Source organism: Trichoderma breve, chromosome 6 (genome assembly GCF_028502605.1).
Source record: "Trichoderma breve strain T069 chromosome 6, whole genome shotgun sequence".
Lineage (NCBI taxonomy): Eukaryota > Fungi > Ascomycota > Sordariomycetes > Hypocreales > Hypocreaceae > Trichoderma > Trichoderma breve.
In genome coordinates, this window is record NC_079237.1 from 2,928,923 (window position 1) to 2,951,289 (window position 22,367).

A 22,367-nucleotide genomic window follows, 5' to 3' on the forward strand; every position below is an offset into this window, starting at 1 on the left:
AGAAAAAAGTGCCGCGAAGCCCGAGGGGATTTGATATCCACCCGGGAGACTCTTCCGCTGCTGGTGTCTCGTGACTTTGTATCCAGAAGTGCTTTTATCTTAAGTGAAATTTGTGTGTATACTCGCTATATCGAGAAGGGGACGACGAAAATGTTCTCTTGAAGGTGTTCTCTTCACAGGAGCAGAAGATACGCTTTTAACTGAGTGGTATAGGCTGTTTCAGAGACTTGTAATTGATTTGCCTAGGCGGGGTGGTTGCAATTTCTCAATTTGCTTCGTCCATTGTCCGTGCCTTTTGAAGCTACCTGCTAGCATATGAAGATGTAGCCAAGTTGATACTAGACATGACTGCTTATTGATAGATAATATTTAAACGACTTATCACTAGGTAGGTAGCCTTAAAAATAGTGTATAGCTATATTGTGTCCATTTCTTTTGATTGTTGTTTAAATACTTCACTCACCGAGGGATCTGGCGTACTACTCCATTCACGGGTAACCTCCTACCCAAATATCAGAAACTTGCCGCACGCCATGTCTTCGGAATGAGTTTGGACATATTTTACTGGTTGTAACAACTAATCAACATGACCGCTTAAAGAAAGTTATGTCTTATTCGAGTGTATCCTTGTCCTTTGGAGATATTACTTCCGACCTTGAAGGTCAGATCACTAAAAGCAGTCACACGTCGTTACTAAACAGCAAAGCGGTAATGTATCGAGTCTTTCTATAGCTATTTTTTACATTTGATTGGTACCTTGCACTAGTTGAGCTTTCTTTCGTACATACCTACCCATCGCATAATGAACTGCGAATTATTGCACCGTCGATGTCGATATTGTATATATTACAAGTAACGTAGCTCCAGCCCAAATCGGCTGCAGCGATATCCATACATGTACAAATACCTCTAATCCTTAAAATTAATAAGTGTAAGGCAAATCAGCACGGCATCTCCGGCAGTTCATCAATTCATCTGCACGTCCTTACCCCAGAACCCATCCTGCTCCGCCAACGGTTCATGCCAACCCCTGCGCCTCGTTTACAGCAATTCCAGGGGAATCTCGCCTCCAACACATGCTCGATACGACATATCCGCATAGAGATAATGTCTATCCATACGCGAGAAATCACGTCAAACCCTCTTTAATCTCGTTTCTGGCGGCATAATTTTCGGGATTGAAATCTGTGGACACGAAACAATCGGGTGTTATGGGCGATTCATCTTCATATTTTCGTTCATCTTGTTGTTGTGGCCTTTTTGCGCAATTTGGGGGTTTGAACCTTTCTTTCACGGTCGTACTTTGTGGCCTGAATCTTCGAGGTTTGACTTGGTCGGCAGTGGCCAATCGGGTTGAGCTACGGATTGATTCTGGATTTTGAATCAAAGGCTGAGACGTAGCCTTGCTCTGACTTAGACATTGCAGCTTTATTCACCCCCTGGATTATAATTATAACCTCTATATTTTCGTTCAAAGATGTGGCATTAACATATAATTTTCTTGAACCGAGCTACAAGTGGCATTATATGTCAAAAGAGATGTCCACTTCTTACTGACTCATATTTGCTACCTGTGCATGTATATAGGCAGATAGGTACATGTAGGCAGATCGTTGAATTGCTGATGCGTATTCACAGAACATGCATTTTTCTTAATGAATCGTGATATCAAGTAAATATAATCATGATCAAGCCTCCTAATATTGTTCCGCATAGAGAGCGAAGCCAGAGAACCGGCGGATCTTCCACTAAGCAAGCACATCATATAACAAAGTTGATCCCAAGATGGCACCGACGGTGCAATTTTAAAAATTCATCTTGATATAGGTAATTTTCACTTCGAATCTGCTTTATGTAAACCATCAGACCATTCCAATCCACCATCAGAAATCTCCCTCAACAAGATCTTAAACAACCCGAACACGTCTTAACTAATCCTATCCTCAGCATCAGCATCACGGCATCACTCTCCCCCGTCACCAAATTGCAAAGTGCCCATTCTCTAGCGTATGTGTTCGTAGTCATATCTTCCACTAAACCACCTCGTTGGGCTCCCGTCATCAAATCCTCCTCATCCACAAAATAAGCACAGCAACGTACACCGATCCTACGACACTCTCACCCATCATCTTCGAACAGCTGGCAAAAAGCAAAGATGCTCTGCTCTGCGCTGGCTATCTAGCCAAACAACACGTGTTAATTCACTCATGCAAAACGCCGGACCAAATTCTGACCACCTTCGAAGGCTACTGGCTCACCATACGAGCAATAAGCGCCTTTGAAGCTACTGGCTAACATACGAGCAATAAGCCTCTCTCATGTACGTCAGCCAGGTAATCCGCACCATCTCTACTGCAAGTATATACGTGTGCGTGTTGCGCGCAATCTGCAGCGTAAGGCGAGGCTACTGTACTGACAGCGCTAACACCGTGAGCCGTGGAGAAAAGTTCCGTCGTCTTTTACGGTTCGAACTTTTGGCTGAGGTTTCATTCTGGGCGGAATGCGAAATGGTGAGTGCTTACTTGCTTTTTGTGACAGGTCCTTCTGTTTTCACGGGCAATGGGCTCCATTATGGCATCAATGTGACAGATCGCATCTCGGTTATAAAAACCTCTCATCTGCCTTTTGATAAGCCGCATCAAGCAAAACGCTTGTACCGACCGTTGCGGGATTACACGGAGTTCTGACAAGCTGGCCTCGGCGTGAGATGAAGCAGAAATGCATGAAATCAAGGCGGCGTCTTGGTACTTTGAGCTGAACAAATCTTACCGGGACCAGGCACATGGCGGTATTGGCAGCTGAGAAACAAGCATGAAATCCTCGCAAGCCCCTCTCGCGCTATCATTATTCTTATTATTACCTGTCATCGTAACAGCAGCGGAAAAACAAGACAACATGCCGTCTAAAGCACTCTCGCATGCTGCAGCGCTCATGCATGGCTCAAATGGCACCACGTAGGGTCGCAAAAAGGCATCACATGCATTGTCACTATGCGACTTGCGGACATGAGTGCAGAAGGCCTAAGCTGCATGCGAATTGAATCGTTAGCACCAACAGCCCGAAGCCGAGCATCTGCATATCCCGTGAATAAACGTGATGCGACCTTCTGCGGCCACTCGGAACTAGTCAAACCACCATGTTGGCCGTGGTGTACTGGTACTTTGCGCCAGCTTCTGCTCCACACTGCCGCTCGACAAAAAGAGAAGCTTGTCTCACCACGGCTTCGCGAGGTGGAGACTGGGCTCCATATTCTTGAGCAGACGAGGATCGGTCCGGTTTGGCTTCACGGGAGCTAGTCATTTGTTCAAGGGCAACGAAGGTTATGTATGGAGGATAGAGAAAAGGCAGGCAGACGGAATCGAAGAAAACACCATCAGGTTCATCATCCTGTAAAAGCACACATCGCCATCCGGTGGTCCGGTTTTATTTGGGTCCCCCCAAAAGAAAAGAGAGTTGACAAAAAATAAGAGAAATTGTTGACATGATGAGATTGGAATAGGCGGAGCGATTGGGGAATGAAGAAAAGGACAGAGAGTTTATTTCAACAGCTGGGCTTGCCAGACACGGAAGGAAAAGAGAAGAGATCATACTTTGCGCTCACCGCGACAAATACCACACCTAGTGAAAATGCAATACGCTCATAAATCGCTGATCTCAAGTAGAGACAGACAAGAAAACGGAAGATATCAGAACAGATGGAAGACGGGGGGAAGACGGAGAGAAGAGGAGGGAGGACATTTTTCGAAAGAGAGAGAAAAGGGGTAAAGGGGGAAGGGGTATCACTTTTTTTCTGCCTCCGTCTAGAGCTCAAGCTAAATGTGCCTGAGTGTGCAAAAGGCCAACCTAGGGTACGTTTTCCATCTATCCAATCCAAAATTGCTTCACCATGTCTTGAACAAACATCATGCCTAAACACCAGCATTCCAAAAAACAAAAGGGCAAAAAGCAAAAACAAAAACTGGACCTATCTGGTAAATCAGCTTCAAAAATCGCTGTCGATAAAAAAAGGGGAAGAAGAAAGAACAAGGCCTCCGTAAGCACGAGCTAAACAGATATAAAAAGAACAGGAAAAAGGGCGAAACGAAAGAAAATTATAACAATGAGCTCATTTGGAAGCTTTCGCCATATTCAGTCATGGCATCGCTGTTATCAATTGGCTCATGTTGCTGATAGACATGCCTAGGACCACCGTCAGATGCGGCCCGCGACAGGTGCGGCGATCCCTGGCGAGTTGAATATTCCGAATTATCGCTGGTTATGGGTTTGAAGAAGCCATCCGTCAGAGACATGGTGTTATCACGCCACCAATAATGCATTACGTCGCACTGCCAGCGCCACATGTCTCGAATCTTGAGAGACCGGCTTGCTTGGAAAGTGGATCGCAGAAGCACGGCATTGAGCGGGGAAAGTCGCAGTTGGTGAAGCAGCCACCGGTTCACATAGTCGGCCTTCTTCCCGCCGTCACATTCTCGCATGAGATTGTCGATGGCATACTCCTTGGATGCCAACCTCTTCTTCACACCCTTCTCGGGATGGTGATTCGGAAGTCGGATGGCTGCTTTGAGAGCTCCCAGTGGGGTGAGTGGCTCATCTGCCAGTACATGATCTGGCTGAGACAGTAGTTCATTGAACTCGGCATGGCCCAATGTCTTGCGGCTGCTCAGAATTGTCTGCTCGTCGTCTAGATCTAGATCTTCATACTTGATCTGTGGATCCAGTGCGTACTCCATCTTGACAGACATGTGCTTCTTCATGATTCCCCTGTCTTCGCAGACCTTCCTGAGGCGACTCACTTGGGATTCTAGGTTGGTTATCACGCCAACCATCCGCTCCTCTTCGGATGGGAACTCGTCAAAGAATTCCTTCATGTCTAGCTCATCCGGGGTCTTCTGATTGGTCGTCTTTTTCAGCAGCTGCTCTTCCTCGTATTGCTCTTTGGTGGAGAGGAGGTCTGCATATTCATCCCGAGCATTCCCCAGATATCCCACCGTTGATGTTAAATCGACATACAAGGGATGTGGGTCTTCGACGGGGCCGAACGGAGATATGCCTCTGAGCTCATATGGTATTTCCACCTGATCAATGTTGAAGTTGGCAGCACCAGAATCGCTGGAGATGTCGAGCTGACGCTCTTCTTTGGTTTGGCCAGCCGCCAAGATGCTAAAGAAGCGTGTTTCAAGGATGCTGAGATCACGCTCTTCCTCGTCCAACATGGCCTCGAGAGTCTCATAGCTGGATTCCAGAACTTGGTAGTCATCTCTCAACTGCTGCATCTTCTCCAGCCGCGATTCAAAAAGGCTAGATGGGGCCTGGAACAGCTCTCCTCGGCTGATCAACACAGGCCGCACGACGCTCATAAACGCATTGTCGGCTGCATCCTTCTCACGCCTCTTTTGCCGCAGCGCCTTTCTCCTGGACCGCATCTCTGCCCTTGTGCCACTTAGTTTAGCTCTCTTCTCTTTCAATTGCTGCCACAGCATTTCTATTTCGCCATGGGATGAATCATTGGAATGCAAAGAGCCATCCAGGTGTGACTCGGTGTCAGTGGGATGTAAAACTGCAGAAATGTCACCCAGTCTCGATCGAGATCTGGTTGGGCTCCTCGACTTTTCGTATTGTGATACCCATGCCGTGATTTGATTTGCCGCAGAGGATCTGCTCCGAGGGGCAGATGGTCCATAGGACGGGCCAGCGGGAAGCTGGGGAGGGAACTGCCTAGCATTACGATAGGCGATTGGATCTTCATTAGATGAAGATGAAGAGCTCCAAGTCTCATCATCTTCAAGCCTGGTCAGTGAGAAAGTCAGTGCTTCATCTTCAGGGCCATTACTCCGCCGACGATAGGACCGTCCCGAGTTCCGTTTACCTCGGGATGGTCGTGGTCGCACATAATTATTGATTGAAAAAACAGGAGCAGACTGGATCAACTGCTGCGTGCTGACGGATGCCTGAGATGAAGGTGGTGGTGCGTAATTGTTGTCGGCCAGGCTAAGGTCTGGCCTGCTCATCGTCGGAAGGTTAGAAAAGTAAGAGGAGGAGGTAAGTGGAGGAGAGTTGAACGGCGGCGGAGGTGGTGGCGGCGGGTGAGGAGGGACACCGAGGCGGCGAGATTTGTGACTATCATCGCCTCTGTCCTGCTCGACAAGCAATGGAAACGGTGATGATGACTGGGCCATGCCAGCACTGCTGGCAGGCAACGGAGGTCGAATAGGTCCGTATCGAGATGAATCTGCCGGGTTGGGCTGATGGGATCGGGTAGCCTCGTTCGGGCTCCTCGGCAGAAGTCGACTGGCTCCCCTTGCTCCGCCACGTCCTCTCCCGCGACCCCGTTCCGTCCCTCGCCGAGGAGGAAATGCGGGAGGTAGAAGAGGAAGAGGAGAGAAGACATTGGAAATCCTGCCAGGAAGAGGCGTCCGACTGCCAGCCGAGGCGAAGGGAGTCAGCGGCGGGCTCGACACGACGGGATCGGGCGTGGTGACCCTGCTGGATATCGTCGACGTGTCGCTATGCAGCCTCCAGCGGTCGCTCTCTTTAAAGTCCTCGTCCTCGTGGGATGATGCGGCGGCAGCAAACGTGACGAGTGACACGTCCGCAGAGCCGTCCATGCTGCCGGTGCTGATGGGATCGCCCAGAGATGGGTTGCCTGGGCTGGCCGGTCCCTGTACGGCGGCGTCCATGGAGGCGGCTCGAGTATGCTGGCAGTGGCTTAACGCTCAGCATTGCCCATCGCTGATCATCTTTCCGTCTCGATGACATCCAACGTCGGTGAGGCGTGACAGGATGCGAGAGGTGTCGGATCGCGGCCAGACGAGGCTCTGTGGGCTGGACCTAGAGATGACGAGCAGCGGGACCGACGCGGCTCATCTAGCTGCATCCAATGTGTATCTGCGAGCAAATGAAAATCGGGCGTCCACAGTGGCAAAACACACGTCGCTTCAGACGAGCAGGATGAGCCAGGACAGCTCTCTGGTTTGCGGCCACATATGAGTGAGCAGGCAAGTGTGTCTGTGTCTTGTCGTGAAACTGCGAGAGTAAACGTGGGCCGTATGTTTGCTTGCGTGGAGAGCTCAAGCTGCCCGGCTCAGCATCCATCTGACTGGCAGCGAATAGCGCCAGCCAGAGCATGGCCCAGCGCGCCAGCGGTTGGCTGAATCCCCTGTGGCTCCCCTGTGGCAGCAGGTGCTAGCACTGTCGTCGACGCCTCCCCGGCGCGCTAGCAGGTCTGCAGCGTATCAAGCGTCACCCACAGCGTAGCACCAGCCCGCTAACCCGCTAGCCCTACAGAGCGTCGGCGAGCACAGTCCGGCCACTAGACAGTGGGTTAGCAGCGCTGAAGCCCCACCACGCGCGGGGCTTTCCGTCCCTAGCGGCGCCCACGGTCTGTGCCCAGCCCCAACCGGGCATGTCACTCTACCTCGACATCATCACCATCGACACTTCGACCCGCATGGCAAAATCGACTAGTCTTTTCCACTGCATCTGCAGAGGATACGAGCAAAACACCTGGCCGTCGCTCAGCGCTGGGGCTCCTGCGGCCGAGCCACCTGACAGGGCCTTGGACCGAAGGGCTGCAGGCCAAGGTGCATGGCGGAGATGGGCGATCCCCAGCAGGTGCTTTGCGTCTATTGAGTGAGTGCTCCATGGTGGGAACGGGGTCTCGTCGTCATTGTCTGATGGTTTTGTGACGGACAGACTTGACTGGCCGCTGTCTCATCATGTCTCAGTATTGATGTACGAAGCAGCCAAGGTAGCTCGCTGACACCCGACGTTGGCTTGGCTTACAGTAGCTGGCTGGGGCGAAATCCAGCTGGCAATATGCAGGCAACATTGAAGACCAGACAAGAAACAAACCCAGCCCAGCAAAAACCGCACAAAGCCGCACACCACCTCCGAATCGGGGCCGCCTCCACGGGCCTCAGAGATCGTCCCATAGCGCAATGCGACTGCTGGCCAACGTCAGGATGCATTTTGCGCGCAGAAAAGCTGCCCATTAGCCGGAGCGACCCTTGTCTGCGCCGTCGACGTTGTGTGATATGCCCTCTTATACAGGGACACCACGCCATGGCCATTGACTTGATCTGCCCAGCAGCGGCGGCGGCAGCTCGAGGTAATTGCATGTAGCTAAACAAGCGCCCAGCGATGCATGCCAGATGTCTCCATAATCCTATCCGCCAGCGCCGCAGCTTGCTTTGCTAGCAGCAGCTCGCAGCAATCCACTCACTCAACCTTGCGGCACCACCCAATACAAGCATACCAACAGGCCCGGGGAGCACTCGGGCCAGGAAGCAAGTGGACGACCCACGGAGGCTCGCGCCAATCTGGGCCATAGAAACAGGCCCAAACGTTCCCCTCCCGCCCGTCGCTGTTTATCATCTTGCGCTGGTGCTGGTGCCGGAGCTGGAGCTGGTTGCTTTTTTGCTTCTTCTGCGTCTTGCTACGTCTTGCTGCCGCTTGCAATCATCCTTAAAAGGCCTTGGAATCCGCATTGCGTCCGGCCTTGCAACCCGTCCCCTCCGTCCGCCTGCCTCGACTAGAGGTGCTTTGCGCCTGTGCCTGTGCTCAGACCATTCGGGCTTCACCCGGTCCTTTGCGCCGTCCAGCACAAAGCGCCGGATGATCTTGTAGCTTTCCCGCGCTGCTCTGGGCGCAAAATGCCACAATGTACCACGGGTCCAAGTCAAAATCCCATCAATGGGGCAGCTGGTCCGACTGGGTTTTGGATGAGAACCACCACCGCTACTATCGTTTTCGCCAGGATTCTGAAGGTGCGAAAGACCCTCCCCGCGCTTGACATTTCTCATCACCGCCAACACCTGTGTGATACTTGCTAGGGAATTACGACTATGACTGGGACCAGCACGACTCGGCCGCCGCCGCTCATGCGCAAACTCCGCGAGACACAACGATCAACGACATAACCGAGGGCCTCAAAGGCCTCACCACCGACTACGATGGCTCAAGTGCGTTTTATCCACTTACCTACCAAGTCGCACTGGTTGCGCCGTGACAAGCTCAAGAGAGCTTGTGTGGCGGGCCACGATCGGCATGCGTATACGTGATAATTGGGTGACTGACGTTGGAGAGTGCCTTTGCAGTATCCGAAGATCATTTGTCAAACTCGAAATCCGGCAGGCCCAAGAGCAAGCACAGGCACCGCACAGGCTCCCACGACGAGGACTCGGCACAAGGCGCCTACAGAACCTCGACGGCGGAATCGTTACATGTGTCCCAGGCGGGGCAGTATGATTACATGGGAAACCAATGTAAGTTGTCGCAGCTGCAGCGGAATCATGTCCCAGTCATTCACAGTATATCTCATAACTAGACGTCCACGGATCATCCGAAGCACAGTACTACCAGCCGTCGACATCAGGTATATAGCCAATGGCCAATATCCCACCGCTGTCGGCGATTGACTGACTGACAAGATTTTGTTGGCGGGGTAGACTCTCAATCGGCTCCCGTGTACGGCGCAAGAGAAGACCGATCAGCTGAGAATCACGCAGCTGGTGAGTGCACCCACAAATGCTCTATCTCGACCCCATCGCCCTGGGTTCCTTTATTTTTCATTGTTCTATTTTTTCCGTCGATTTATTTCAATTTTTTTCCGGTCATTTATTTCCTTGGTTCAATGCTGAAACTTGTAGCCAGACCGACCACTACGTGGGTACGACGAGCGGAACCATTACGACGAGCGAAAGCACAGCCCTGACCAAGATCACGAAGACGACGAGCTGGCAAACACTATAGCGGAGAGCCAGGACTACAATGCATACGCATATGCGAATGCTGGAGAGTCATCAGCATCGGCTTATGGTATGATACTCTTCCGCCATTTTTTATACCACGCTGAAGCTAACGGGATATGTAGCTCAGTATGATGACGACGAAGACGAGGGCCCGCCTACGCCAAAGGCTCAATCAGGAGCAGGCAGCTATCACATTGCGGCACTCGAGGAGCCATTAGAAGAGCTTGATCCACGTAGGTTCTTGCAACCATTCCTGCATGGCACGCACCAGTAGAGCTGATGCTTAAGACTAGGTTATCGAGTTGAGCCGTCCAGCAAGTTTCAACCAGGCGAGGTGTGTACTACAACCAAGGCCCTTCCCTGACGCCTGGGGATAGAATGAGTCGGCTAACAGCAATGCTGAAAAGATATTTAAAGTCCATTGGTCAGAGCCGCAAGGCGCCAGCTCCGAAGGCGCTCCAAGCGTGTCCGGTAAACATGAAATCCAGAACCGGTTTGGAACAAAGTTTTTTGTCGGGTTCCGGCGCTTTATCGTGATAGCAAACGATCAGGGCCACTGCACCTGCGTGTATGTTCATATCAAGTCCCCTCCCTTCTCGAGTGGACATTCTAACTGTTGACAGCCCTATTCTGACGTACGGTGGCAAAGCCTGCAAAAAGAAAGGTGTCAAGGCTGACAAACACGGCATCATTCATGAGCGCGGCAGCAAGCCACGACTACTTGATAAGGAGCCAAAGCTAGGCTTCCCTCCCGTTCGGGTCGAGATGAAAGAAGAGGGCGAGAAGCTCTCAAAGGAATCCCGCGTCAACTATTCAAAGCTGGTTACGGTAGAACACAACGTCAAGGTGTTTTTCATCGGATCAATTGTGTACAATGACTGGGAACTTGTTAGCGATGCCGTAAACCACTGCTGGAACAAAAAGAACCACCAGAAGCAGAGGCATCGATAAGACCCTGGGGGAAAGCTGATGGCTGGCACAGACACGTTTTTATCATCTCAAGCGGTTGCGCACACCTCGAGCGCATCGCATTCGATGGAGCCGCCTTGCCAATGGCAGTGCACCCATCCACAAAATACGTTCCTCGGAAATAGATATCCCACGATGTCACAAGATTCCTGCGGACCCTGTGCCTAGCAATCTTGAGCTGGAAATACAGCATGGGTATCCCCCCTGGCATCTTCGAGATGCCCTTTTTTTTTTTACGCACAGCATTACGGCCACAACCGGCAAGCATTATTTTTCTTCTTCGGCGTCTCGTTGCTTTGCAGTGCCTAATCAGTTTTCCGTTTAAAGCCGTGAAGGCTTGACTGGAAGCGTAGAGTTTCAGCCGCGCTTACGGGGGGTAGATTGCATTCGCTTGCTTTGGCCCATGTGGTGGAAACAGGACACACACATTTATTGCTCGGCTAGCCGGGCCGGCTGGATATCATCAGGATGCATGATTTCTCCTTATTATTCTATACATTGGGTATATTGACATGTTTTTATGTGTCCCTTTTTTTTTTCTTCACGGCATATATTTTGATGTACAGTCTCAATGCATATTGTCGAAAGCTTGATGTTGCTGCTGATGCTTTGGAGGAGATGATGTATTTAACTGTTACTTGACATGAGTCAGAATATGAGATACCAAATCGTTGCTATAGCATGACTTTTCCAGTTGTAAGTGTTGAAATGGCAAGACTACTTGTGGTACGCTGTGACACAGCTGGAGAGGAGTTGTCATTAAAGGTTGGCAACCAACCTGGTGAGCTAGACCAGAGTGAAGGAGGATCGGCGTGTCAGCTCAGGCACCATGGAGAAGAAGAGGGTAGTAATATCCCTTCTAGAAAGCTGCCTCTTATATACCGGAATTAATAGTATTAGTAGAGCTTTTTGGCTTGCATGTTCGGCTGCGTCGGATTTATCTCACTAGAACAGATCATCACTACACATGTAACTCGTTGCATAGTAACAATCTAAGGGTTGCTGTTAAAGAACATATTATTGAAAGCTTATCTCGACCATTTAAGATGTAGCACGGAGTATTCTGAGCCATATCTCTATTAATAGCCCTACACACCACCTCCCTCATCCGCTGAGCCCTCGCGCGCAATCCAGTCTCAATTTCCAAGACATCCAGCTCTTCTCACTTCTTCCCAGCCGAACAATCTCTCACCAAAACAAACTCCAAACATCAAATCAATCCTTCATAAACATCCCCCGCACATTTCATCACCAACCACTCTCACCCAAAAAAAGCATACCGCCATCGAAGATTAGTCGTTCGGTAGTGCCAGATCTAAAATACCCCAGAAAAAAAAAAAGAAGGGGGAAAACCCCCCAAGCAGATCTTGATATGTAAGCCTCCCCCCGGGCCGTCTCTTCCTGTGCCTCGGCATCTTCCCCCGCAATTACTGGGCTTGTAGGTACCTCTTCTGCGAAAATTTGCGGCGGGGGTACCTGATACCCTATCTTCTTTTCTAGTTTTCGGCGTCGGTCCACTTCCATCTACACCGAGGATCTAGGGACAAGGGGGCAACACCTTTGACGTTTAAAACCGTCTTGCAGTGGCCATGTTAGAGGAAAGATAAAATCCTCCGCTCTTCTTCTTTGAATTCTTCGTTTTGAATTATATACCCTGTTTGCCTCTTTTTTCTTCCTTGGTGGATATACGCTTTTTGGTTGATCAATTGCATCCCTTTTTTTCCAAATACGCGTCCAACTTGAAGAACCACATCACTTCCTAACCATCCATCTACCACAATGTCTGCCGCCGTCGAGGCCACTCTGGAGGACTTCCCTTCGCTCTTCTCCCTCAAGGGCAAGGTCGCTGTCGTAACTGGCGGCTCTCGCGGCCTCGGCCTGCACGCAGCATCAGCGTAGGAAGCTCCATATCCCCAATAGCAAGGCGCAACCCCAGCTAACCAGCCAAAACAGCTTCATGCAGGCCGGCTGCTCCAAGGTCTTCATCTCCTCCCGCAAGGCCGCCGCCTGCGAGGAAGCATGCAAGGTCCTCAACGCGCTGCCCGGCCGCGCCGCCGACGCCACGGCAATCTCGGTGCCCGCCGACTCGGCCACCATGGACGGCGTCAACAGCCTTCTCGCCGCAGTGAGCAAGCACACCGACCACGTCGACATTCTGTTTGCCAACGCCGGCGCGACCTGGGGCGAGGCCTTTGACACGCACCCCGATCAAGCCTTTGCTAAAGTCATGGACCTCAACGTCAAAGCAGTCTTCAACACGGTCCGCGTCTTCACCCCGCTGCTCCAGAAGCAGGCCTCGCTCGACGACCCCAGCCGCGTGCTCATCACCGCCAGCGTCGCGGGCTTGGGCGTCGGCACCCTCGGCAAGCAGGGCACCTACGGCTACTCCGCCAGCAAGGCCGCCGTGCTGCATCTGGGCCGCAACCTGGCGCTCGAGCTGGGCCCGCGCGGCATCACCGTAAACTCCATCTGCCCGGGTTTCTTCCCCAGCAAGATGGCCAACGGGCTGTTGCAGCTGTCGGGCGGCGCGGACAAGATTGCCAAGGCGAACCCCATGCGCCGGCTGGGACGGCCGGAGGATATCGCGGGCATCGTGGTGTACTTGACGAGTCGGGCTGGGTCGCATGTGAACGGTGAGGCCATTGCTATTGACGGTGGTGCTTTGTGGTCTCGTGGAGAGCTGCTAGTTGAAGAACAGTCAAAGCTGTAATTTTGTGATTTTTCGTTTGAAATTGCCGGAGCTTGAGAGGATGAGCAGGAGAAAGAGTAGGACACGCATGCATGGGGGATATCCAGAGACTTGTATGATATAATGGCTGTACATAGTGCCGCATGAGTACCGCATCAGACCGGCTGCACAAATTCACTTTCTTTTTTTTTTCACTTTCATTTCTTCTCCCGTATAATACAAAGCTGATAGTGGCGCACTTTATACGGCATTTGTAGTTCATTTGTTCCTCTATTTGTCATGTCTCGTCTGTCTTCTTCACATCGCTCGTTCCCTTCTTCTCCAGCGGCTTGCGAGCCACCCATGTCGTCACATTGTACACCGTCTGCAGCATGCTATCCGTATCCTGAATGTACGGCGCTCTGAGGCCCATCTCCATCGACTCTACTACAAACCCCAGCTTCTCCACCAGCGCCATTACCTCGTCATTGCTGAGCTCGAAGCTCCCAGGATCGGCAATGCCAGACGAGTTGTTAAAGTCGTGCTCGCCATCGCCGTCATCGTCGTGCCCGTGGTTGCCCGGCGCGTTGTTTTCAAAGTGCCACAGTAGGGGGCCGACGTTGATGAGGACGCCGCCGGGGCGGAGGCAGTGGTAGATGACCTCGAGGTATCGAATGAGATTGGGCGCCGTGTCGAGGAAGAAGACGCTGGCGACGGCATCGTAGGAGGCTTCATGGTCTTCGTCGCCGTATAGACATAGGAAGTCGGCGGCGCACATGGACATGGAGCCTAGGTTGGGGGCGTTGAGAAGTGTGGTGCCGGGATGGATGTCTGGCACGGCGTAGCTGCGGAGGTGGTTCTCTCGAGTTTGGTGGTTGGAAAAAGTATGTATCCAAGGATATATGGTGTGCTCTCCAGCTTTTGCGCATTCATTGAGAATGTACGACGATGCCAACAGCTGGTGGTAAGATATTTCATTTCCTTCAGCCTCATAGCCATCCCGGCACAGTTCAAACACTAGTCGTCCCAAACCCGCGCCAGGAACCAGGACTTTCAAACGTCTGCCCTCCGACGCCTTGGTCTCTTTTTCAAGAGCCTTCATCACGGGGCCGTACGATGCGGCCCTTTCCTCTGCGCCAGCTTCGGTCCAGTCGCGGTAGAACTGACGGAGAGTGCTTCTCGCCTTGTCTATGTCTGCATGCTTGGCTATTCCAGCCCACTCATGCGGCATGACCGGCGGGTCAGACTCTGATGCACTGGGAGGGAGGGCATTGAATGAAGTCAATCCTGACTTGAGAATGGCCCGAGCCAGGACGGCGTTGGTGTCAATCGCCTCATCGACCTTGTCCAGGGTGTCAAGGAAGTTGAAGGGAGGCGCGGCAAGGAGCTTCCAGTGAGCCTGAGGGAGGGCGTAGAAGGACCGGCGGCGAAGATGAGTGACGTTGAAGTGGGCGACTTTGGCATATTGTCTGGATAAGGTGTCAGGCCATCATTCCTTATGTGAGGATGATTGATGTGATGCAATGTGATGTGATGTTGCAATGAAGATAGATGTGTCGTATGAGATGAAATGCAGCTTATCAACAAGGCCCCCGGATAGATACTCTGCCCATTCAAACAGTCATGAAGCCATTCAAACAGGAAATCTCAACCCGCATGAAACAAACACAAGACAAGCAGCTCAATGTACTCACGCAAACGAATCCAGCGCGCAAAAGATGACCCGAATCTCTTCAGGGTCGTCCATGCCGCCATCCACACTGGCCCATGCGCTCTCCTCGGCCACAGCCAAAGTAGCCCCGCCGTCGTGATCCATCTTCAGCCTGCTTCAACGACGATGTCCTGCGATCATGGTGGTGAGAAATGAGGTTGGTGAGAGAGAGATGAGGCCGGGCAAGTAATAAGGTAAGAGTCTATAAAACAAGGTTTCTATTTTTGCTTTTACTTTTTTTCCCGGCCCGCCGCAATCGGGTGTTTTTCTGGAGCCCTTTTGAATTTGTAACCGAGTTGCTTAGTGGGGGAATATGGTTTAGGTGGTGTGTTATCTTTTTTTTTAGCAGCGCTAGTAATAGTGAGCTCTGGTTCACTCTCACCAAACGTGAATCATGTGATTTCATTGAGTGTTTCTCATCGCTGCTATTGACTGGAGATAGCAGACGCTTCACTCCTCTGTTTCGGAGAATAATATACTTCATCTGCACAATACATTTCTCAATACTCGTCATGGCCACCGATTCAAACAGAGTCATTGAGGCCTCCATTCCGCTGCCGCGGTCTTTGGATACTCGCATTTTCATCCGCATCACAACCCAGGCCAAGGCGATTCTGCTATCCTTAACAACGGTGTCTCAGGAAGATGCTGCTGCCCCCAGGCCGATGGGCTCATTTGTCTATGCGCTCCCCGATGTATGTCTTGAATATTTGTATTGATTATGACAGCTTGGGAGATGTAAAAACTGACTCCAGTAACAGAGATTCAATCACCAGCAGGCAATAGCCACTACACTCTTCTCCGCAGAGTCGTCTCTAGAGTTTACAACACGAGTGGCAAAGCTGGTTGCCCGAAAGACTGAGCTTCCAGTCTACGTGACAAATTCCATCAGCTTAGAGAGCATGGGCATGGGCGGCACAGTCGAGGAGGAAATGGAGGCCTTCAAGAGCGTGGCCGAGGCAATCTTGAGCCTCCTCCCCAAGACAGCGCTCCCAAGCTAGCAGCGGCAGCCCCCGGGTGTGTAGATGATAGTTTACGAAGCAAATTCATGGTCGCGACAGAGCAAGGCCGCACGTGCTTGCATGCCTATGATGGGAGGCATGATCTGCCCTGCCTATCAAGGGGAGATGTGCTAATCTTGCAGCACGCTGCACCCTTGCTGACTGGCTCGAGAAGCCTTCCAGAACGAAGGGATCTGCAACAGCGTATCAACTAGGCCATATTCGTGAGAGCATCAGTCTAGTCTGTTGGGCGAGTCACATCTGAAATACCACTTCACCCAAGAGTCACTGCTTTCGGCCAGTTCTCGTTGAGCGTTATTGTTTAAAAATGCATTGAATAAATGTAGATAGCCTAGATGGAAGATAACGGGCCGAGAAATATTCAGTCATGAGATGGGCCTTTCATGTTACATACATTATTCTTGCACCATGAGATCAGGCCTCGTGGTGAGGGGGAGAAGCCTGTAAGGTACGGGTGCTATCACAATAGCGGCAGGTCGCTAATAAACAGCACGAGTTTGACAATGCTGCAATTGCCCGGCGTCTGATTGATCGAATTATTAGCATGTGAGCTACCCCTCCTGTCACGGAGATGCCGGTACGGCCGCCACAAATACCGACATTGCCTGGGACATGCTTCACTCAAATCTTTTGTTGAGTGCTACTAAGGTACGGAGTACGAGTATGTCACAGAGGATAAAGCAATAAGCGCTGGCCAGCCACCTTCTTTTCGACTGCGTGTAACGGGTACTTGTTATGATGGCGTGTAAGGTAACCCTTGGGGTGGTATCGAGACGCACTGGCTACATGCTTGATTGAAAAGATGTCTATTTTCAGATATTAGATGAAGGTGGCAATAGTATGATAGAGAACATCTAGATGGATGACAACAGTGATGATAACAGGAATCATTGCTGTTACTGATACATTTCCATGTTATCTACCTAAATTATCAGATACCCGAACCCACTACGAACAGGTACATGCTGCTGCCGGAACCACTCCGATTCTTCTTCATCACAGTCACCTGACTTTTGCATTGCACATGCACACTGTCAGTGGTTTAGCAGCAGCGCTAAACACAGCAGAGCATTAGCATACAGTAGGTTGACTCCATATGTACGATTTTTTCTCCCCTAAAATTTTGCCCATGGTCCCTCCTATTCCCGTTTCGCCTCGCCCATTGCCCACGGGTTATCGTTATCGCACCCCGCTACGAAATTTGGCCGCCAAAAAAGAGGTGGGTTTGCTCCCCGCCAAATCAAACCAAACCGCTCGAGGGCGCACAAGGTTTGGCGCATCGTCTCTCTTTCGGCCACGAGGAGAATCTGCTCAGTTTGCTTGCTGCAAACATTCGAGCCTCCGCCTCCCACGAAACGACCTCGAGCGCCTGGCTTCTCGATCCCCAGAGTCAGAATCAGAGTCGACACCTCGTGCCGTCTCGGCCAACGCCTTGAATCCTCGGACCCGCCTCCAAAAACCCTCCAACCGCCACCAAGTTCCTCGAACATCAGGGGTCTCTTTGTGCTGGTTCCTTGCTCTTGTCTTGTACGCCCTGTTGCTACGCCATGGGAAGCCATGTAGGATGCTAATTCGCCTCACCTCTGCAAAGTCTATAGGTGCCGCTTCATGTCCTAGAGCACCTCCAATCAGCAAGCCCGCAACCAAGCGCATCGCATTGCTCCTCTAGCGCGCAGCGAACTGCTGCCACCACTACCGCCCATCATGTCGTGGCAACCAGCCCCCGAGTCGTTGAGCCAGCTTGCAGCATGTCTCAAAGACTCCCTCAGCGGGTTCGACAAGAACGCCCAGAAGCAGGCTGAACAGGTCAGTGTCAACCCAGAGACGGGCTTGCTTGATCGAATGCTGACCGAGTATTGAGCAACTAGATGCTTCAGCAAGCTAAAAACTCGCCTGATATCAACAATTATCTAGCTTACATCCTCTCCAGCCCCCAGACGCCCGAGGGCCTGCAGTGCAGCGACCAAGACTATCATCTTGTTCGATCAGCTGCCGGTATCATGCTCAAGAACAATGTCAAGACCGACTGGAAGTCAATCCCAGAATCTAGCCTGCAGCTCGTCAAGCTCGCCGTGCCCATGAGCTTGCAAGATAAGAACTCTCAGATTCGGAATTTCGGCGGAAACATTGCTACTGAAGTCATCAAGAAGGGCGGTTTGATGGGATGGCCCGAGTTGCTCCCTCAGCTCCTCGAAATGATTGGCAACTCGAACGGCCAATACTCCAACGAAGCTCAAGAGGGTGCCATGTCTGCCCTGTCCAAAATCTGCGAGGACAACTTCAAGATGCTGACCAAGGAGGTCAATGGCCAACGACCACTCAACTTTGTTCTTCCACAGCTCATTGCTGCGACTAAGAGCCCCCTCCCGAAAGTACGTGTTGGAGCACTGACGGCCATCAACGTCTTCACCCCGAGGGCATCACAGGCCATGGTCAACAGCATCGATGACCTGCTGCAGCATCTCTTTGTCCTATCAGGAGACGAAAACACCGATGTGCGCCGGCAGGTGTGCAGAGCTTTTGTCCACCTGGTCGAGACAAGACCGGACAAGCTACAGCCGCATCTGGGTGGCTTGGTAGACTATCTCATTACCCAGCAAAAAGACGAAGACGAGGACCTTGCCTGCGAGGCCGCCGAGTTCTGGCTGGCCATTGGCGAACACGATGACCTCTGGGCCGGTCTGCGGCCTTACCTCAACAAAATCATTCCCGTTTTGCTGCACTGCATGGTATACAGCGGAGAGGACATTGCCCTCCTCGGTGGGCTTTCGGATGACGAGGATGAAGAGGACCGAGAAGAGGATATCCGACCAGCCTTTGCCAAGAAGTCTCAAGCCAGGACTGCAAACGGAGAAGGCAATCTTTCGGCTGATCCCAACCAGAACGGCGGTGCCTACGAGAAGCTTGCTGCCATGGATGAAGGGCTGGAGGAAGGCGAGGTTGATGATCTCGATGAGGATGGTGATGACGCGAATCCCGACGAGAGATGGACTGTCAGGAAGTGCTCAGCGGCTGCACTCGACGTTTTCGCCCGCGACTTTGGCGGACCTGTTTTCGAAGCCATCTTCCCGTATCTCTCCCAGAACCTTAAGCACGAAGAGTGGCCTCACCGAGAGGCTGCAGTCCTGGCTCTCGGCGCGGTGGCTGACGGATGCATGGATACCGTTACACCTCACCTCCCCGAACTGGTACCATACTTGATCTCTCTTCTCGAGGATCAGGAGCCTGTTGTTAGGCAAATCACTTGCTGGGCCCTGGGAAGATACTCCTCCTGGGCGGCTAACCTTGCTGAGCAGTCTCAGCGAGAGCAGTTTTTCCTTCCCATGATGGACGGCATCCTTCGCAAGATGTTGGACAAGAACAAGAAGGTCCAAGAGGCGGGTGCCTCAGCGTTTGCGAATCTGGAGGAGAAGGCTGGAAAGAAATTGGAGCCATACTGCGGACCCATCATCCAACAGTTTGTCCAGTGCTTCGCCAAATACAAAGACCGCAACATGTACATTCTCTACGACTGTGTTCAGACACTGGCCGAGCGCCTGGGCCCCTTTATTGCCCGGCCTGAGCTGGTCAACCAGCTGATGCCAGCGCTGATTACGAGATACAATGCTGTCTCGGACCAGTCTCGCGAACTATTCCCGCTCCTCGAGTGTCTGTCTTACGTTGCTTTGGCCCTTGGTCAATCGTTCACCCCCTATGCGCCCACGATCTTCTTGCGCTGCATCAACATCATCCACACAAACCTTGAACAGGGCATTAACGCAACCACCAACCACACCATCGATCAGCCCGATAAGGATTTCCTCATCACCAGTCTTGACCTTTTGAGCGCCATTATTCAAGCCCTTGAGGACGACAAGTCGGCCGAGCTTGTAAAGAGCTCCCCGCACCCCTTCTTTGAGCTCCTTGGTTTCTGTATGGAGGACCCCACAGATGAAGTACGGCAATCAGCGTACGCACTGCTCGGCGACTGCGCCAAGTATGTCTTCCCAGAACTTCAGCAGTACATTCCAACTGTTATACCCATCTTGTTGAAGCAACTCGACATGGACAGCATCCTTGATGAGGAAATTGAGAGCGGATTCGGTGTCATTAACAATGCCTGCTGGTCGGCTGGCGAGATTAGCATGCAGCACCTCAAGGGTATGCAGCCTTGGTTGCCAGAGCTGCTTCAACGCTTCGTTGAGATAATGTCCAACCCCGGTGTGCCCAAAGGACTTGTTGAGAATGCCGCCATTGCCCTCGGACGCCTCGGCCTTGGCAATGCAGAGCAGTTGGCGCCGGCCCTTCCAAAGTTCGCCGAAGAGTTCTTGACTGCCATGCAAGAAGTTGATCCTACCGAAGAAAAAGCTACTGCCTTTAAGGGGTTCACCTTGATTGTTGGGCAGAACCCGCAGGCTCTGGAGAAGGTCTTGCTGGAGTTTTTCGTCGCCATTGCTCGTTATCAAGACATGAACTTGAGGAACCCAATCAAGCAAGAGCTACATGAAACGTTCCGAAATGTAAGGATACCCGCAATCCTCTTCCCCAACCCCCTTCTTTGTCTTTTCGAGAAAGTACTATGATCCTAACCACCATGATGCAGGTTCTTAACGTCTACAAGCAAATCATCCCGACGTTTAACGATTTCATCAACCAATTGCAGCCACAAGATCAGCAAGCCCTGAAGACCCTCTACGCGATATGAGAGCAGAAAGCGGAGTTCATTGGGAAAGCGCACAGTCGCAGCTAGGGAGGGCGGAAAGAAAAATGAAAGTTAGCGCTGGACGCAGGAAACGTCGGGACGGCCTTGAGACGCTGTTATCTCTGACAAGTCTGATATGCAGAGGTCATGTGTAACCCTGAGGCTTAGTGGGAGGAATGTAATGGGACTGTTTAAAAAAGAAAAAAAGAAACCTCCTCATAGCGATACTTTTGCTGCCCGTCGATTCCATGGAAGAAAAAAAGGGTAGGTATGATTGGATTTGACTCGCTCACAGGGGAGGAAGAAAGGAGGGAGAAAGTTCCCGCAGAGCAAGATGAGAGATACCTTGGAACGAAGTAACAACGAAGTGACGATGGGAAAGAAAAAGCAAGAGGAAAAAAGAAGAAGAGAAGAGAAAAAGCTTTTTAAAATCTGCATGGCGGAGGAAATAACGGGAACAGGTGTCATGTCTTTTATTTTACTTTTTTGGGAGAAGAGGGTGCCATGGATAGGGGCTGCAAAACCCATAACCTTTATAGATAGATATTTCTTTTTTTTTTTTTTACTCTATTTTTTGAAACTCTTTCAGCCATGTCTGCATACTTACAGAGTGGCTAGAAGAGACGCCGTGTATGCGTTGCCGGTGGCTTCCATAGTAGTTACTAAGTAGTTTAGAATCAAAACAAACACGATGTTTTTTTATATCTAGATGGTAACAAGTTTCAATATCCTTACTTGTACGATACTCATTGCTTCTACTGTGTCTGTTTTCATCCATCATCACCAGCTTCATCTACAATGTTTCTTCATGATATTTACAGCTTCATCTATCCATGGTCTAATACCGCACTTGAATCGGTTATGGGACGTTTAGGGGAGGGGATATTGTATGAATGAGGAGTATATTTAGGGGGCAACTTGTGTAAGTGGAAGAGAGGTTTATTGAAATAGGTGGGTGGATGGAGATTGTGTTTGATGGCCGTTTGGAAGGTGATTTGGGGTTGAGGTTGGTGTGGGTTTGATGTTATATGACTGTTGGAAGGGGGAAAAAAGTCGTATAACTTTGTAGTTCTGTTTAGATGAGGATGATGAACGAGTTATCTGAATATATAGGTTTCTCATAACGCAGAGATGGGGATTTAAAATCTCTATTGTAGCTGTATAAGTGTAAAAGGGGGGATATAAGTTCACCATGAGCTCCCGTGGCAGTCAGGGAAGATGGAATGTCCCTACGTTGTCAATCAGTGTAGATAGAATATCCCTACATCGCAGTGACTCTTTTCCATGTATGGCTTAAATCTGGCTCTTCAATATGAATCATGATGCTCATCTTTGAAAGAAACGAAGGTGTCGAAAGAACGATGTGTAACTGCAGGATCTGTCTTCATATGTCAATTACATGGAACCCAGATATCTCTCCTCTCAATGGGAACCTACGAAACTTGTTTTGTTAACTTGACTCGAATTACGGCAAGAGAAAACAACGACAGTTGCTATTCAGCATCTAAGGATGTACAATAAGGAGCTGTTGAATTAAGACACTAATTACACAAGTTGCAACCCTTCC

The 22,367-nt window shown here is 50.9% G+C and overlaps 6 protein-coding genes across 6 annotated transcripts; 4 read left to right on the forward strand and 2 right to left on the reverse strand.

Annotated features, from left to right (window-relative positions):
• Positions 1-4,091: 4,091 nt before the first annotated feature.
• T069G_09812 (uncharacterized protein) lies at positions 4,092-6,677 on the reverse strand (the record flags this gene model as incomplete). The annotated part of the gene is made up of 1 exon (XM_056177022.1): positions 4,092-6,677. The coding sequence occupies one exon, from the start codon at positions 6,675-6,677 to the stop codon at positions 4,092-4,094; it is 2,586 nt and encodes an 861-aa protein (XP_056025500.1).
• Positions 6,678-8,659: 1,982 nt separating this feature from the next.
• Positions 8,660-10,700, forward strand: T069G_09813 (uncharacterized protein; the record flags this gene model as incomplete). The annotated part of the gene is made up of 10 exons (XM_056177023.1): positions 8,660-8,765; positions 8,832-8,960; positions 9,096-9,263; positions 9,326-9,373; positions 9,447-9,509; positions 9,652-9,816; positions 9,872-9,982; positions 10,043-10,083; positions 10,157-10,317; positions 10,373-10,700. 10 exons carry the CDS (start codon positions 8,660-8,662, stop codon positions 10,698-10,700), a joined length of 1,320 nt encoding a protein of 439 aa, XP_056025501.1.
• Positions 10,701-12,497: 1,797 nt separating this feature from the next.
• T069G_09814 (enoyl-(Acyl carrier protein) reductase domain-containing protein) lies at positions 12,498-13,428 on the forward strand (the record flags this gene model as incomplete). Its single annotated transcript, XM_056177024.1, has 2 exons — positions 12,498-12,613; positions 12,672-13,428. The coding sequence occupies 2 exons, from the start codon at positions 12,498-12,500 to the stop codon at positions 13,426-13,428; spliced, it is 873 nt and encodes a 290-aa protein (XP_056025502.1).
• A 256-nt stretch (positions 13,429-13,684) lies between these two features.
• On the reverse strand, positions 13,685-15,202 carry T069G_09815 (uncharacterized protein; the record flags this gene model as incomplete). Its single annotated transcript, XM_056177025.1, has 3 exons — positions 13,685-14,231; positions 14,394-14,855; positions 15,081-15,202. 3 exons carry the CDS (start codon positions 15,200-15,202, stop codon positions 13,685-13,687), a joined length of 1,131 nt encoding a protein of 376 aa, XP_056025503.1.
• A 407-nt stretch (positions 15,203-15,609) lies between these two features.
• On the forward strand, positions 15,610-16,098 carry T069G_09816 (proteasome assembly chaperone 4 domain-containing protein; the record flags this gene model as incomplete). The annotated part of the gene is made up of 2 exons (XM_056177026.1): positions 15,610-15,792; positions 15,859-16,098. 2 exons carry the CDS (start codon positions 15,610-15,612, stop codon positions 16,096-16,098), a joined length of 423 nt encoding a protein of 140 aa, XP_056025504.1.
• A 1,725-nt stretch (positions 16,099-17,823) lies between these two features.
• Positions 17,824-20,803, forward strand: T069G_09817 (HEAT-like repeat domain-containing protein; the record flags this gene model as incomplete). Its single annotated transcript, XM_056177027.1, has 3 exons — positions 17,824-17,925; positions 17,988-20,618; positions 20,702-20,803. 3 exons carry the CDS (start codon positions 17,824-17,826, stop codon positions 20,801-20,803), a joined length of 2,835 nt encoding a protein of 944 aa, XP_056025505.1.
• Between the last annotated feature and the right edge of the window lie 1,564 nt (positions 20,804-22,367).